The following is a 14020-nucleotide window of genomic DNA, read 5'->3' as shown; positions in this document are numbered from 1 at the left end:
GAGAGCCAGAAGAAAGCACGAAAGGCAGCGTGGATTTGCTTGGTTTTCTTTGGGGAGGGGGAGGGGGGCAGCGGAGAAAAAGAAATGCAGCACAAAGCAGACGCAACGGCAGACCCCTCCTCGCGCTGACGCAGCCGACAAGCCTGCACTCGACACAGACGCGAAAAAGTAAAGGGGCGGCCCAAATATAGAACGGATTTGACCAGCAGCAGCGCACAGGCACCAACGCCTCGTGGAGGGGTAATCGGTCAAATATGTTGTCGTGCTTGCAGGGCGGAGCAAAACAAGAAGAGACGGGCAAGGGCGGAGGGTGCTTCACAGAGTCTCTTCGCCGCAAAACGGGGACGGTGGTGGCACCCGTCAGTACGCCCGCTACCTTGCAAATGGTTTGGTAGAAGCACGAGGGAAAAATCGCAAACAATAAAAGAAAAGCAGCGGCGCGAGGATTACCAGACGGAGAGGGCTGCAGGGCAGCGGGGGGAGGGAGGGAGGGAGCGAGGGGTAGGGGGCGGCTGCGACGGCACAAGTGAGGAAAAACGTTCTGCTGTGCGTATGCACGACGCCGACCACCATGGACAGCCGTCAGCTCTGTTTAACGCTGTGCTACCCCCCAGCGCGATCAAGTGGGTGGCAGGATACCAACTACCTACTCGCACGTGAGGGCGGTGCGGAAGAGAGAGAGCCAGTCTGAAGCGGACGTACGACGGTGTGTTCCCTCAAGAGGCTGTGTGTGCATGTGTGTGTTGCGCCAATAATGCCGTGAGAATGCCAAGCGTTGGCGGTGGGGGTGTGCGAAAGCATGACGGAGAAGGAGGCGAGGGATGTGTGATGCGCCAACGGCGGAGAGTCGCGAACGCGGCGCGCGGCGCCAGATAGAAGAAGGCGGGATGTCAGTGGGCAGAGAGCAGAGAAAGAGTCGGGGAGGAAGAAAGGGTGTAGCAAGAAAGGTGGCCGTGCTGTCGAGACGGGAAAGACGGAGCTGCAGGTCTCTGCATATGCTTGCTGCAGACAGAAAGGAGACGTAGGCAGTTGGGGCGGTGAGGGGTGCACGCAACGGGCGGTGCCCTCGCCCACCTCGCCCGCCGCCAGCCCATCTCTGCCCTCAGATCCACCGCCTCCTGCGCAGAGCGCGCTCCATCGAGCCGCGAAGAGGAAGCGAAGCGCAGGGTAGGCTCCACGTGTCGAGAAAGCGAGTGGTGAAAAGATGTCCACGCACACGCATTCTCGTGGAGATGAGCTGCTCCGTCAACAGAAGAACAAGAAGGCGAGGCGCGATCCTCCCTCTCCCTGCGGAAGGAGGAGGGGGGACGTTGTCTCGCTCGCTCGCCCTCCCATGCGCGTTCCTACTTCGTTCTTCTGTGTGCTGTGTTGGCGCATCGGCGTTTACTGATCCGGAGAAAAGAGGCGTTGAAGGCACGAAAAGACGGAAGAAAAAAGATGAAAAAAAACTCGTCTCGGCTCGTCTGCACGCATGTCGCACCTGGGTGTCCGCGTGTGGCCGCGCGTCTGCGTGTCTGCTCATGATGCGTGCGACGTGCCGTCCGTTCCGTCGCGTTCGAGGACGCCGACAGACCGCTCAGTGCCCTCTTCTCCTCCTCTTTTCCTTGCGCACCTTTTCCTTCATCGCTCATCACCCGTGCACGCCCGTCCGTCCGCGCTGGGTGCGGTGAAGTGCGCACCACATGCCTTGTCGAAACCCGCTGCGAGGGGGCTTCCCTGACCCGCATAGCGCCATGATGCGAAGGGGAAGTCCTCCGCTCCTCGTCCGAAGGTCGAACCGTCGCCTCCGCCGCAGCCCATTCAAGGCGTGCGAGAGGCAGTGGTGGGGAAGGGCTGAGAGAGCATCACGGCAATGGCGACAGCCAGAACGACTGTAGCAGAGGAAGACGGAGCTCGTGGCCGACCCTGTCCATGCGCGCGCGCACACACGCATCCATATATATATAGATAGACAAATGTATGGGAGGTGGTAAAGAGGGCTTTGCAGGGAGGGCTGATGCGAATTACTGAAGTCGCTGAGAGCGCCAGGAGGAAAAACGGCGCTCGTTGCGGCACGGCCGTCATCATCGCTGGTGGCGAAGGACATTTGTGCGTCGCGCATCACATGCCTTCCTCGCCCCCTCACTCTCTGCGACACGAAGAGGGAAGCTGGTCGCTGTGCCTTCAGGCATGCCTGTGTGTGTGTGTGTGTGTGTGTGTGTGGCTTTCGCGGGCAATGTCATGGCAAGATGTTACCCGGCAGGCGTGCACAGGGCAACCCGTCCCCTCTACCCCACTCGTGAGAATAGAGGAAAAGAAGCAAGAGAGAGAGACGAAGGGAACACTCAGCCAATGGCGATGCCGGTCATGGTGGCGTGCACCACGACCACCACAAGAGGTGCGCGTGCAATGCTACTCGCCTGCACGCCTCTCCCCATGCGCATCTGCACACACCTCCCTCCGCCACGGCACCCAACAACAGTCACAACAGCAAGTAGACAGCACCTCTCCGCCGCGACACCCGGTACCGCCACCGCGCAAGACTAAGAGGACAAGGAAAAGGGGAAGAACAAAGGATGAAGAAAAACAAAACTGGAAAATAGAAGGAAAAGCCGAGACACACACAAGCTCACACACAATACACGCACACGCATACACAATACACACATACACACATACACGCACACATGCATACGCAAGAGAGAGATGGCTGAGGAAGGCGAGCAGGGCACCGAATCGCCACCATCCCACTCACGCTCACACGCGTGGAAGCAAAACTCAGGCAGCGAGCCAGCCAGACGGACCCCACACAAGTGCACACGTACACCCAAGCACACAACGACGACTCATACAAGAAAGAGCCCAGAAATCAGCCAGCCAAAGGGACAGCTGCAACGAGGTACGCAGTGCATTCAAGGAAGAGGCGGCTGGGATGGGGTGCGGTGGGGGCAAGCAGAAAACATATCCAGGCCGAGAGCGGTGATCAGCTGCGTATCAACGGGCACACCTCACGTCTCTCTCACTCCACGCACTCCCCCACCCCCAACGCGAAAAGAAAAGGCCTCCGGCTCCTTCGTATCGGTCCGGCCTTTCGGCCCCGCTTGATTTCCCTCTATGAGAGTGTCACGGCCATGCATCACCAGGGAGTGACACCCCACAATGAGCCGAATCCTTCGACCAGTGCACACCCCACGAGCACGCATGAGTCGGACGCAACAACGCAGTCCGCTTACGTATCGTGCCTCTCTTCCTCTCTTTGCATACGCGTGCACGTGTCAGTGTCAGTGTTGGCGTGTGTGGGTGGGTCCCCCGTCTTTTTTTTTCGCGCTGTGCCCTCGGTGAAGGTCATGCAGAACAGATACAAGAAGAGCGCGCACGCACACACACGCCAGCACTTCACTGGTGTCACGAAGACACAGAAAGAGGGGATGGCGAGGGTTAGCGAGAGCAGACACTACTGTGCAACTGGTGTCGAAGGAAGGGACGAGAGAAAGCGCAGACGGAGGCAGCGGAAAAAGCACGCACACATACTCAGATAGACACTAAAGTGCATGCAGGCGCACGTTACGCGATCAGCTTCACTTGTCGATTCTACGACTCCTCGCACCAGCGGTTCTCCTCGCGAATCTTCTCCTCCTCCTCAGGTGTGAAGTCGTTCTCGATGTTGAACAGCTCGCGAATCTGCTCCGCCGTCTTGCCACGGATCATGCTTGCAACGCAGGCGCACGTCAAATCGAGCAAGTCGCGCACGTTCAAAAAGTTCGCTGCCATGATGACGTCGATGAGCACCTCGTGCTGCTTCTCGTCGTGGTTCTTGAGGAGCTGATTGAAGAGGAAGTTGCTGTCCCACTCGCACACGAGTGACTCAATCGTCGTCTTCAGGGGCTTCTCGATGGGCTGCGCTGGGTTGCCGCAGTGATACTCCATGTACTCTAGCACGAGCCGGAGCGTCTGCCCTGACACGTTCGGAATGGGGATGATCGCCTCGTTGCCCTCCTGGTCTTCCAGCATGTCCCTGAGCAGCCCCGACATCTTGGCCGACTCGCGCGACACCTTGAACTCTACAGGTGGATGGTCATTGCTCTGCAGCACGCAGTACTGCGAGAAGTCCACATCGTCGCTGTTTGAGATCTCCACCGGCATCTTGCGGCGTGCGTGGCACAGCGCGAGAAAGACGGAGAGAGCGCGCGCTGGAGCGAAATCGAAAGCCCAAAAGTGTCAACAGCAAAGATGGCAACGAGTAAGCGAGTAAGGGGAGAGGAAGAGACAGGGAGACCTAAACGGACGCGTAACGCTGGCGTGCTGTGCGTGGCATGCGTTTTCGGTTCGCACCACGCGCCCTCTGTCGGTCAACACTGGTCACACCCGCGCACCTGCACACACTGCACCCCTTCCTTCGCTTGCTTGTGTGCGAGCGGAGCTCCGCAGCTGCTGCCGCTGCTCGCCGTGTCCTCTGTTCGGCTCCCCGTGTGGGTGGCGCACACAAACACACACAGACAACACAAAAACAATCGCAAAAAAAAAGCCGCACAGGGAATCAAAGATATACGGAAGATATTTGGGCGGTTTTCTTATGATCCAGGGGGGAAGGGGGCGAGTGGTGTGGTGGTGGTGAGTGAGTGAGGGGTGGAGGGAAGGGGGATGTGCCGTCCGTCCGTACGTTTTGCGTGCAAGCGCGCAGAGGGTTGAGTTTGCGAAGGGAAAATGGAGGACAAGGAAATGAGCAGATCGGAGAAGCGAAGCACTGAAGTGCAGCCACCATGAGGGAGAGTGCGGGCTCGTGCATGCTGCGTTTCCGCCGAGAAAGAAGAGCGGGCCATGGCGAGATTGGCCAATCATGAGTAGGGGCACATGGAGAGATGGGGGTCGAGGAAAGGTAGCACCCTCGCCCATGTGCCAACAGCGAGCAAGAGCGCGACAGTGCCGCAACGCCTCAAACGAAGCCATTTGCAGCCATCGACGTGGATTTTGTCCGAGGCTTCTCAGACAAGACACGCCCCCGTGGATGCCTGCAACCGGCGCGGCCTTTCCACGGCCACTCTCAAGCACTGCGCCGTCATACCAACGCGCTTGCGTTCCGCTGTTGCGCCGGATGAAGTCTCTTTGTTTGCACGCTTCCCCTTTCTGTGGTGTTTCTCGTCCAGTCCTGCAAGCCGTGCTCGCTGCTTCTCATCCAGCACGCCAGCGATGGACCACACCGCGGAGGCGGAAGAGATCAAAGGAAAAACGCGAACGGGACCGCCAATAAGCGAAGTCGACATCAGCGTCTCCATCTGCAGAGTCCGAAGCACAGACGCACCGAGGGGACGGATCGAAGGTAGAAGAGATCGAAGACAGGTAGTCGATCCAGAACGACGGCAACACCGAGCCAAGCACAAACATATGTATGCGTGCTTACAAAGGCCCCCGTTGGAGGGTAATGTTGATGTCCCTGCCACCAACTTGCGCTTGGGTGCGTATTGGAACTGTGCACGCGTCTAATCACCATTGAAGTTGTCCGGCCCGGCTGGAGACGGTGCCGTCACCGCCGCAGGAGGTCCCTTCGACGCGGCAGCCGGTAGAGCTCCCCCCTGCGACGGAGGCGCAGCCGAGGTCCGAAACGCGGTGGGCTTCGTATCATCGCCATGAAAGGTGACGCGCAGCACCTGCTGAAGGCTGGCAAAGCCCTCCACCAAAGCGGTGGCGCCGGGGAGTGCCGACACGGTAGTGTCCTGAGGCAGACGCGTCACACCGACGAGGTCCGCGTCCGCCTCTGTAGGCATTGGCTGCACGTACGATGCATCCTCGTCATCGTCGCTTACGACCGCCGCGCCATGGTGCGACATGGTCGACGCAACAGCGGGCGAGAACTGCCATTGGTTATCGACGACATCGCTGGAAGCGTTCGTTGTTGCATTCATCGCCGCCACCACAACATCTGTGTGTCCTGGCCCGACCGCGTCGTCTTCCATCACCTCCTGCTGGCGGCGACGCAGCAGTGACTGACTCTTCGAGCCGACGCACTCCTTGCACTTGTACCCGTTGCGCCGGCGCACCATATCGCGATCGAAACGGCCGCACACGACGCAGTAAATCTGCGGGGTCGCGCCGCCCTGGGGTACCTGGTGCGAGCGGAGAAGGTCTGTGTCAACCCGCACGTCCTGCGCCGCCACCTCGTGCTTGGAGCGGCGAAGGATGACGTCCGTGTCAGCGAAGTTCATGTCTTGATTTCGCTCCTCGCGATCGCTGTCCGCGTCGTAATGGAGCACGCCGTCCACGCGGATGCCGTAGTCCGTCACGATGGCGTGGCGAACGAGCTCCTCCAGTGTAGGGTCGCGCGCGAGAGCGTCAGCGTTGCCCATGAATGCCAGCCTACCGTCGGCACTGTTGAATCCCGCACCGGCACTCGGACCCCGCGAGGCGCCCTCACCGCTGTCGTCCGCCTTGCCAGCCCCTTCGCCGTAGGTTATCTCTTCATCGTCGCTCTCGCCGCCATTCTCCTGGTCAATCAGCTTGCCTTTGCGGAAGAAGATGGTTCCGAAAGTGTCGTCGATGATGTCGTTCACGTTCAGCGCCGTGTCCACGTTGGAGCGCAGGTCGCCGGTGTTGTTATCCTTCATGTACACCGGGACACAGGCCATCTCATCATCCAGCTTTCTGCGGCCAAAAGCGGCACGATGCAAGAAGGCTACCGGCAGCAGCTCGAAGCACATGAGTAGATCCTGAATAACGGCGCCCGTGGCCTCGATCTCCTCCTCATGCGCTCCAAGGTAGATGACGCCGGCCGATGAGGCGAGATTCACAAAGACAGTCTGCCAGTAGCTGAAGAAAATGATAGACTTGATGCAGAGGAACTTCAAGAACGTCTTGGCGTAGTACATCTCCTTCTTGCATTCAATCTCGAACAGCACGAGGTAGTACAACGCCATTGTGAGGCTGATGTTCATGACAATGGAGGTGTACGTGTACACATTATTGAGCCTGAAGCTGCCCTCTTTGTAGATGCCGAGGGGGTGGCAGATCATGGCAATGAAGGAGACGAGGGGCTTCATCAGCGCACACTGCAGCACCCAGCGCTTGCAGCGCAGGTAAAAGTCTGTGTCGAGCGGGAAGGATGGCAGGTAGCACATCGGGAACGGGTGCATGCCCTTGTAACGCTTCCTCTTGAGAGACCGCAGAAGCTGCCCCTCGCCGCCGCAGTACGACACCATGAGCATGAAGAAGATGTACAGGACGAAGCTCTCGTACGTGTCGCGCACCGTCTCGAAGAAGAAGCGCCACTTATGGAAGAGCAGCGACAGGGCGGAGAAGAAGGCGTAGATCGGGATCATCATGATGATACGCATCTCCAACACCTGCAGCTTTGGGTAGTCGAACCGCGACAGGTGCTCGCGCAGGTCGCTGAACGAAACGAAGCAGCAGATGACGGCGAAGATGACGGCGGCGTAGATTAGCGCCTTGTGGTGCACCCATGTCAGGTCAACGCCCCTGGAGAAGGTCCGCTCCGATGTTTTATTCTCCTCCGCCAGCGTCAACATGAGGCGCTGCGCCAGAAACTCCACCTGCACCTTCGCCATGGCCGCAAAAACAGCGTACGTCCTCACGCCGGTACGTGTACTTGTGTAGTTTGGAGAGGAGACGTGAAGCGCCGGCTTTCTGACTGGCAAGCCGACGCACGCACACAGACGCGTGTACGCTACTCGCGCGATGAGGCTGTGATGGGCACCCGAAAAGAAAACGAGAGGAGGTGCCTCGACTGTGTACGTCGGTACACACACCACACGGCGATGAAAATAAAACAGGTGTTCGACTGTAGGTTTGTCTGTGTGTGTGTTTTCTTTTTGAGGGTAGGGAGAGGCGCGTTGCTGTGTGAAGAGAGCTAGCAGGGATAAGGAGGGCGTGCGCGCTCAGCTGCAGAGGAGAAGAAGACCCGCACACACAGCGCGCTACACGTATGGTGGCGCACCTGGCAAGGCAGGCAGAAAACAAAAATAGAAGGCACACACACCCGCCTACCGAGAGAGACAAAAAAACAAGGAGCGGGAGCGGGAGGAAGAGGGGGGGGCAACTAAACGTGTGTGTGTGTGTGTGTGTGTGCGTATGTGTGGTGCGAGGCAAGGATTACAATCACGCCGCTCAGCCGGATAAAACGTCAAGATGTCCACAAAGTACGGAGCGAGCAAGAGAATCAGGCAGACAAAGACGCAAGATCACGGAATAGCACGCGGAGGGGGAGAGTCGCAGCACAAGGCGCGCGCGCAGAGGCGGGAGCTGCGGAGGTAAAGGCGTGAGAGGTGAAAGGGAGAATCAGTGCAGCGCCGAGTTGACGCGCAGCACTGGACATTATCCATGGCGGCAAGGCGGTGTTCGGCACGAGTGTGTGATGTCAATACGTATGGGTGTGAACCCCCACACCGTATGTGAAGAGCCGGAGAACAGCGGCGGGCATGCGTTGTGGGGCGGCAAAGGAGGCGATGGTGATAACAGGCACGCGCACCGCAAGGAGAGACGCACAACGGAGAGGGGAGCAAGAAGAGCTAAGGTATAGACATGGCCGTCGAAGATGTGTGCGGGCGTCATGAAAAAAGGAAGAGAAGGGGGTGGGGCCGGTCTGCGTCATGGGCAAAGGGCGACAAGAAGCGTCCTTATCCCTGTCTCTTTCCGTCTGCAGGACATGAAGGAAGGAGGACGCACCCCGTGTATTGATGGGCAGCACTGTTGCTGCCTCTCCTGCCAACGCCGCTGTTCGCGCCGCGGCGTTCGCACACCTGCGCAGGATGAAGTTAACAGAGAGAGAGAGTCTCTCAGCTGGTTCCCAAGCGCCACCTCTTCGTTTGCGGCCGGCTGGGTTCCGCTTCACGCTCTCCCTTGCCCTCGCACCACCACCACCACCACCCACACCTTCACATCTCTCCGGGTGCCAACGGGTGCTGCCCCGCACTCGTTTCGGGTCATGGGCTCGCGGCGTATGTGGGAATAACGCAGCTCTCGGATCCTCGTTTCTTGTTCGCGTAGGTACGTTGAGGCACCGATTAAGACAGCCAGACGGACAGACATAGGACGGGCGAGCTGAGAAGTGGGACACGCATACGCGGAAAGGCTGGAAGAGACGGACGAGGCAGCGGGAGCCCTTGCATCTTTTCTTCAGCCCTCGGCCCTTCCCTGCGCAATCCTGTCGCCCGCCTCCATCGCGTTCGTCTCGGCGAGGCGACGAGACCACAAAATAAACGAAATCACTGGAAAACAAAAAGCAAGCAAACCGCCGTAAAGCACCGCAACGCCTCGCTCCGTTGCGTGCGCCTCCACCCACAGACGCATCGCACGTACGGGGCTACTCCCCAGAGAAGACGAGAAGGCACACGTACGCGTACGTGAAATATACGCGCATCCCACTCTGTCAGAGGGGAATCTGCGAGCGTGTGGCATTGGGGGGTTGCTGGGTCTCTTCGCTACGGAACGACAGCGATGATGCGGCACCCTAATGCTGCTTAGTAGAAGAAGCCGAGCACCTTACCACCGGTATTGCGGGAGCGGGCCTCCTCGTGGTCCATGATGCCGAGCGAGGTCGTCAGCACCACGAAGCCGAACTGACGGGAGGGCAGGATGTTCTTCATCCACTTCTCGTAGTCGGTGGTGGCGCAGTCGAAGCGCGGGCAGATGGCACCGCACTTGTTCAGGCGGCCGTTCAGGTTCACGACGATCTTGCCAGCGCGATGGTCATCGATGATCTCGAACTCGCCAATGTAGCCGTGCTTCTGCATCACCTGCAGGAACTTCACCACCACCTTGGAGGAGGGGCGGATGAGCACCTGGCGCTTGCCACGGCGCTCCGCGCTCGCAATGGTGCGAAGCGCGTTCGCGAGAACGCTCATCATCGTCATCTTAGCCCGTGCAAAAACGCGAATGCGGCGGAGCGGAGCTGTGTGCCGTACACAGAGGCAGACGGGAGGGAGGGTCGGAAGAAGCCGAAGATCACAATAGATGTGGGTGGAGAATGAAGAGTGTTGTGGCGTCGCGCGCTCAGCGGCGCGCCAAGCCAGCAACGCCACCAAAAGCGGAAAGCCAAACAAGACGGAAGAAAAGGGGGGCGAGAAGATGGGGAGAAGGGTTGCACGCATGATGATGCGTGTGCTTGTGGTGTGCGACGGGACCCGCATCTATCATGTGGGCGCAGGCAGAGCATCCGCAGCTGCCTGAGAGAGAAAGACACACACACACACGCAGAGAGAGAGATGGAGCGGGTTGAGGCTCCTTCACGAAACGTGGAAAAGCGGTGGTTTAGTGCCCGCTCTTTCCCTTCCTTACGATTTCGGTCGGAGATTCCCTCGGCAGAGCTGATCGCGCAGATGACGACGCCGTGACAGAGATGCACAACCCCCGAGCATCGAAAGAGAAGAGCACCTCCATCTGCACCGACGCCCATCGCCGTCCGTGGCGGCCTTCTTTTGCGCGCTGTGTCCAGCACGACTGCACTCCGCGTAGTGCGGGGGAGGAGGGGGGATGGACAGCATGCATCGCGACTGCGACGAGAGCAACGAAACGTGTGCCGGCGCGTACAATGTCATTCCTCCTCTTCGGCAACGCGCTGCAGAAAGTGCACTCCATCGAAGCAGAGCGAGCGACGGTGCGCGCACAGACGGTCATCACCACGACCGCTAGCACGGCCACCGCCTGGGGCTCGCTTTCTGGGCCACTGCGAATCGGGTCGTCGATCCATCACTGTCACGCCACGCCTCTTCATCAAGGCGTGAAGTCCACGCACGGCCGCGACGGGGGCGGGGCGTGAACTAGGTTCGTACCGGCTCCTTGTTCTGCGGCTTCCAGGCAATGCAGTAGGATGCAGCAAAGGACCACAGCTTCAGAGGCGACTGCGTCGCGAAGAACTTCGCCAAGGGCCAGGGCGACTGCCGCTAAATGATGAGTTGGTCGCAAGAGCGTCGTGCGGCTCGGGAACGGTGCCCTATGTGATGTCAGTGCATCCGTCACGACTCTCGTGCAGGACATGGCCGACACCCAACTCGTTTCATGTCTTCGCCACGCTGCCGAAGCAGCAGTAGGGTGTCGAACAAGGTGAAATGTCCCGGGGAGAGGGTCGCAGCAGCTGGCAGGGCTCGGCGATGGAAGAAAAAACGTCAAGGAGCGTCTCGTGCAATGACCCCACGTGGCCGTTGAAGTTTGCCTGGAGCATGCGATGCAGCCGCACCGACGGCAGTGAAGACGACGTCAGAGGTGCGCAAGCAGCAGTAGAGCTGGAGGGCGGCGCACAAAGGCGGCGCCGATGCGTTTTGCGGTGTATGATGATCTTTTTTTTTTGAAAGCGATCCTACAGCCGCCACTTATGGAGGAGGTTGTCCCTTGACCTCCCTTGAGAGGATGGGATGCGCGTCCGTGTGGGCTAGTGTCCCGCGAGGCGGAGGAGGCGCGGCCGCCTGCACATGTTTCCTTCGCACTCTGCCTGTGAAGTTGCGCTCGTGCCGTCTCCTCGCTGCCACTTGTCGCTCTTCCATGTGAGCTGCTCAGCTCAAGCGGCGCCACCACGCGGCCGCCGCCGCGGTTGGTGCATCTGCCCGCTTGGCATACCGGGTGTCTCCTTGGTCTCCAAAAAGGCCAGAGGGGATCAAGGCGGCACACCGTCGTGTCACCGGAGAGTTGAACGCCGCCTTTATAGAGAAGTTTTTCGCTTCCTGGTGCGTCTCCTGAGGAGCAACCCACACGCGTCGAGCACAGCTCCCCGCACGTCTGAGCGACTTGCCTGAACCCGGAGACGATCGCTCGCGTTGTATTGGGGTGTGTCCGCTTGTAGAGGGAAGAGGTGGGGGGAGAGGGGCAGCAACGATGGTCATGGAGAGAAGGAGCTCATGTGTGAGGGTCGGCCGACAAAGCCGAGTACCGAAAGAGGTGCGGCGTATGGTCACAGGGACAGCCGGCCGGACGGACGGAGTGCCCTGTGCTCTAGATTCACGCACCCGCAAACGAATGCAGAGCAAGGATTCAAGCTGAGCTGACCGCCCCTCCTCGCGGCAAACCTCGTCCTCTGGGCCCGCCGGCTCTCCAAACCGGGGAGTGAGTGTGTGGGTGTGCGTGTGCATTACCTTGATTGTTAACGCCCGTGTTGTCACGAGTTGTGATAACCGGGCGAGTCACGTGCACGCAGCCGTGCACACGCGAAAAGAGAAGACGTGGGCGATGCGAGCGAGGGAAGAGCAGCGCAGACGACGAAAAGCGGCGTGTTTGTGGGCGCTCACGTATGTGTGCGCCGTATTGCGGGCAGGTGACGTGTGCCCACCAGCCTCTCACCCATCCTCCAGCCTTATAGAACCCACACACGACAAGGTCTCGCGCATCATCTGCGATTCCCCGACGGCTTTTCCTTCACGTCGTCGTCAAAGACAACCTCATAGTCGTCCACCGTCTCGATGCGTGCGGCGCTGTTCTTGATGCGGTCTGCCTTGCGCTGCGCCTCCAATCGAGTCTTCTCCTCCTGAGTTGCGAAGAGGCGCTCATACAGCGATGGTCCCTTGATCTCGGAAATGATGTTCGACTTTGCAGCCTGGGGAGGATCCGGGAACTGGAAGAAGTCACGGAAGGGCTGCCAGCGCAGGAGGATCGGCTGCAGTAAGCCGGCCGTTGACAGTCCAATCCAGTAGGCGAACATGGCTGACGGCTGCCCAGCGAAAAAGTAGATACCGACGACAGACGACGCACGCACGACCCACCGCACGTACAAACCGCTGGCGCTGCGGCCGCCACGCTGCATGCGCTGGTTCATCTCGAAATTGAGCAGGAACATGCCGGCGCAGATGGCCGGCAGCGCGTAGGTCGGGTCCGGCATCGTCAAGTCCTTCACCCATAGGAACGGCGCCATCTCGAGATCCGTCTCGTACATCGCCAGGCGACGAATGGACAGAAAAGCCGACATGGTGATGGGCGTGGTGAACGTTGTCAGGAAGCTCTTCCACTGCGAGCAGTTGTGCTTCTTGCACAGCGCGTACTTCATGCGGTTGTAGCCGTCCTTGATGACACGCTTTTCCGCCGACGATAAGGTGCGGTCATTTTTGGCCTTGTTCTGATTGTTGGTGATCTCCGATATCTGCGGGCCGATGTGGGCCATGCGCAGCGAGTTTCGGTGGCTGTAGAGGGACGGAATCAGCGTCAGCACACGCATGCACAGGCCGTAGAAGAAGAAGACGTGGCCCCAGCCACCGAGGTCGAACGACATGAACCCATCGTGGCGCAGGCTGCGCATGATCTCCACCTGCTTCTCCACAGGTTGCAGGAAGCTCACGGCCCAGTCCCAGAAGTCTTCCAGACGCTCGAACAGACTTTTATCTGGGCAGATGTAGTCGTCCACCTCTATCGGCTGAGCGGCGAAGATCTCCGGCAGTTCCTCCTCCAGCTGCGGGTTCGTCGACCGCCCCACGTCCGTGCGTCCCCACTTAAGTGGATTCCAGCTAATGCGACGCTGCTGCACGTGGAGCGCCACCACCATTCCGCTACTGCAGCGGCCGCCACGGACACCATGGCCGCACGCGATCGACGAGAAGGTTGGTGCGCCGTTACGACGTATGGAGAGCAGCCGGCACGCCGGCGTGGCTGGCGCACAGGAGTGCAACAACGCGGTGGCCGAGACGCCTGCCGGCGCGCCAGCAAGACGCGAGCCGAGAAGCATCAAGGAGAAACCCGAGAACCAAGAAGGCGAAAACTGCCCGTCCCACGCGGCGTGTCAAGGGAGACATACAAATACAACAAATGCCCTTCAAGTCTGCGAACGCTCGTGCGGACCTCCACACGTACACGTACACACACACACTGACAGACACCTGCCTGTCCGTCTGTGTGTCTCGTGTTGGCGTTTTGGGGGCGGTATGCTCACAGCAGCAGCAGCAGCAGCAACAGAAAGCCGGAAACAGAGAGAAACAGCGGCGCGCACACGTCTGCGCCCCGCTTGTAGCGACTTCGTTCCGCTTCGGCTGCTTTCGATCGCCCCGCTTTCGCCTTTCGCTTGGTGTTCGGTCGCAGCCGGGAGGACGTTTCCGGTTAGGGCCTTCGTCCTCTCGCGCGT

General features: G+C 59.5%; 4 protein-coding genes across 4 annotated transcripts; all 4 read right to left on the bottom strand.

Annotated features, from left to right (window-relative positions):
* Positions 1 to 3570: 3570 nt before the first annotated feature.
* On the bottom strand, positions 3571 to 4122 carry LINJ_11_1200 (Cyclin A/CDK2-associated protein; the record flags this gene model as incomplete). The annotated part of the gene is made up of 1 exon (XM_001463882.1): positions 3571 to 4122. One exon carries the CDS (start codon positions 4120 to 4122, stop codon positions 3571 to 3573), a length of 552 nt encoding a protein of 183 aa, XP_001463919.1.
* Positions 4123 to 5456: 1334 nt separating this feature from the next.
* On the bottom strand, positions 5457 to 7535 carry LINJ_11_1190 (conserved hypothetical protein; the record flags this gene model as incomplete). The annotated part of the gene is made up of 1 exon (XM_001463881.1): positions 5457 to 7535. One exon carries the CDS (start codon positions 7533 to 7535, stop codon positions 5457 to 5459), a length of 2079 nt encoding a protein of 692 aa, XP_001463918.1.
* Positions 7536 to 9446: 1911 nt separating this feature from the next.
* Positions 9447 to 9839, bottom strand: LINJ_11_1180 (putative 40S ribosomal protein S15A; the record flags this gene model as incomplete). The annotated part of the gene is made up of 1 exon (XM_001463880.1): positions 9447 to 9839. The coding sequence occupies one exon, from the start codon at positions 9837 to 9839 to the stop codon at positions 9447 to 9449; it is 393 nt and encodes a 130-aa protein (XP_001463917.1).
* A 2462-nt stretch (positions 9840 to 12301) lies between these two features.
* LINJ_11_1170 (conserved hypothetical protein) lies at positions 12302 to 13627 on the bottom strand (the record flags this gene model as incomplete). Its single annotated transcript, XM_001463879.1, has 1 exon — positions 12302 to 13627. The coding sequence occupies one exon, from the start codon at positions 13625 to 13627 to the stop codon at positions 12302 to 12304; it is 1326 nt and encodes a 441-aa protein (XP_001463916.1).
* Positions 13628 to 14020: the final 393 nt, after the last annotated feature.

Source organism: Leishmania infantum, chromosome 11, assembly GCF_000002875.2.
Source record: "Leishmania infantum JPCM5 genome chromosome 11".
NCBI lineage: Eukaryota > Euglenozoa > Kinetoplastea > Trypanosomatida > Trypanosomatidae > Leishmania > Leishmania infantum.
Note: the sequence above shows the minus strand (reverse complement) of the source record. Positions and strands in the feature narration are given on the sequence as shown.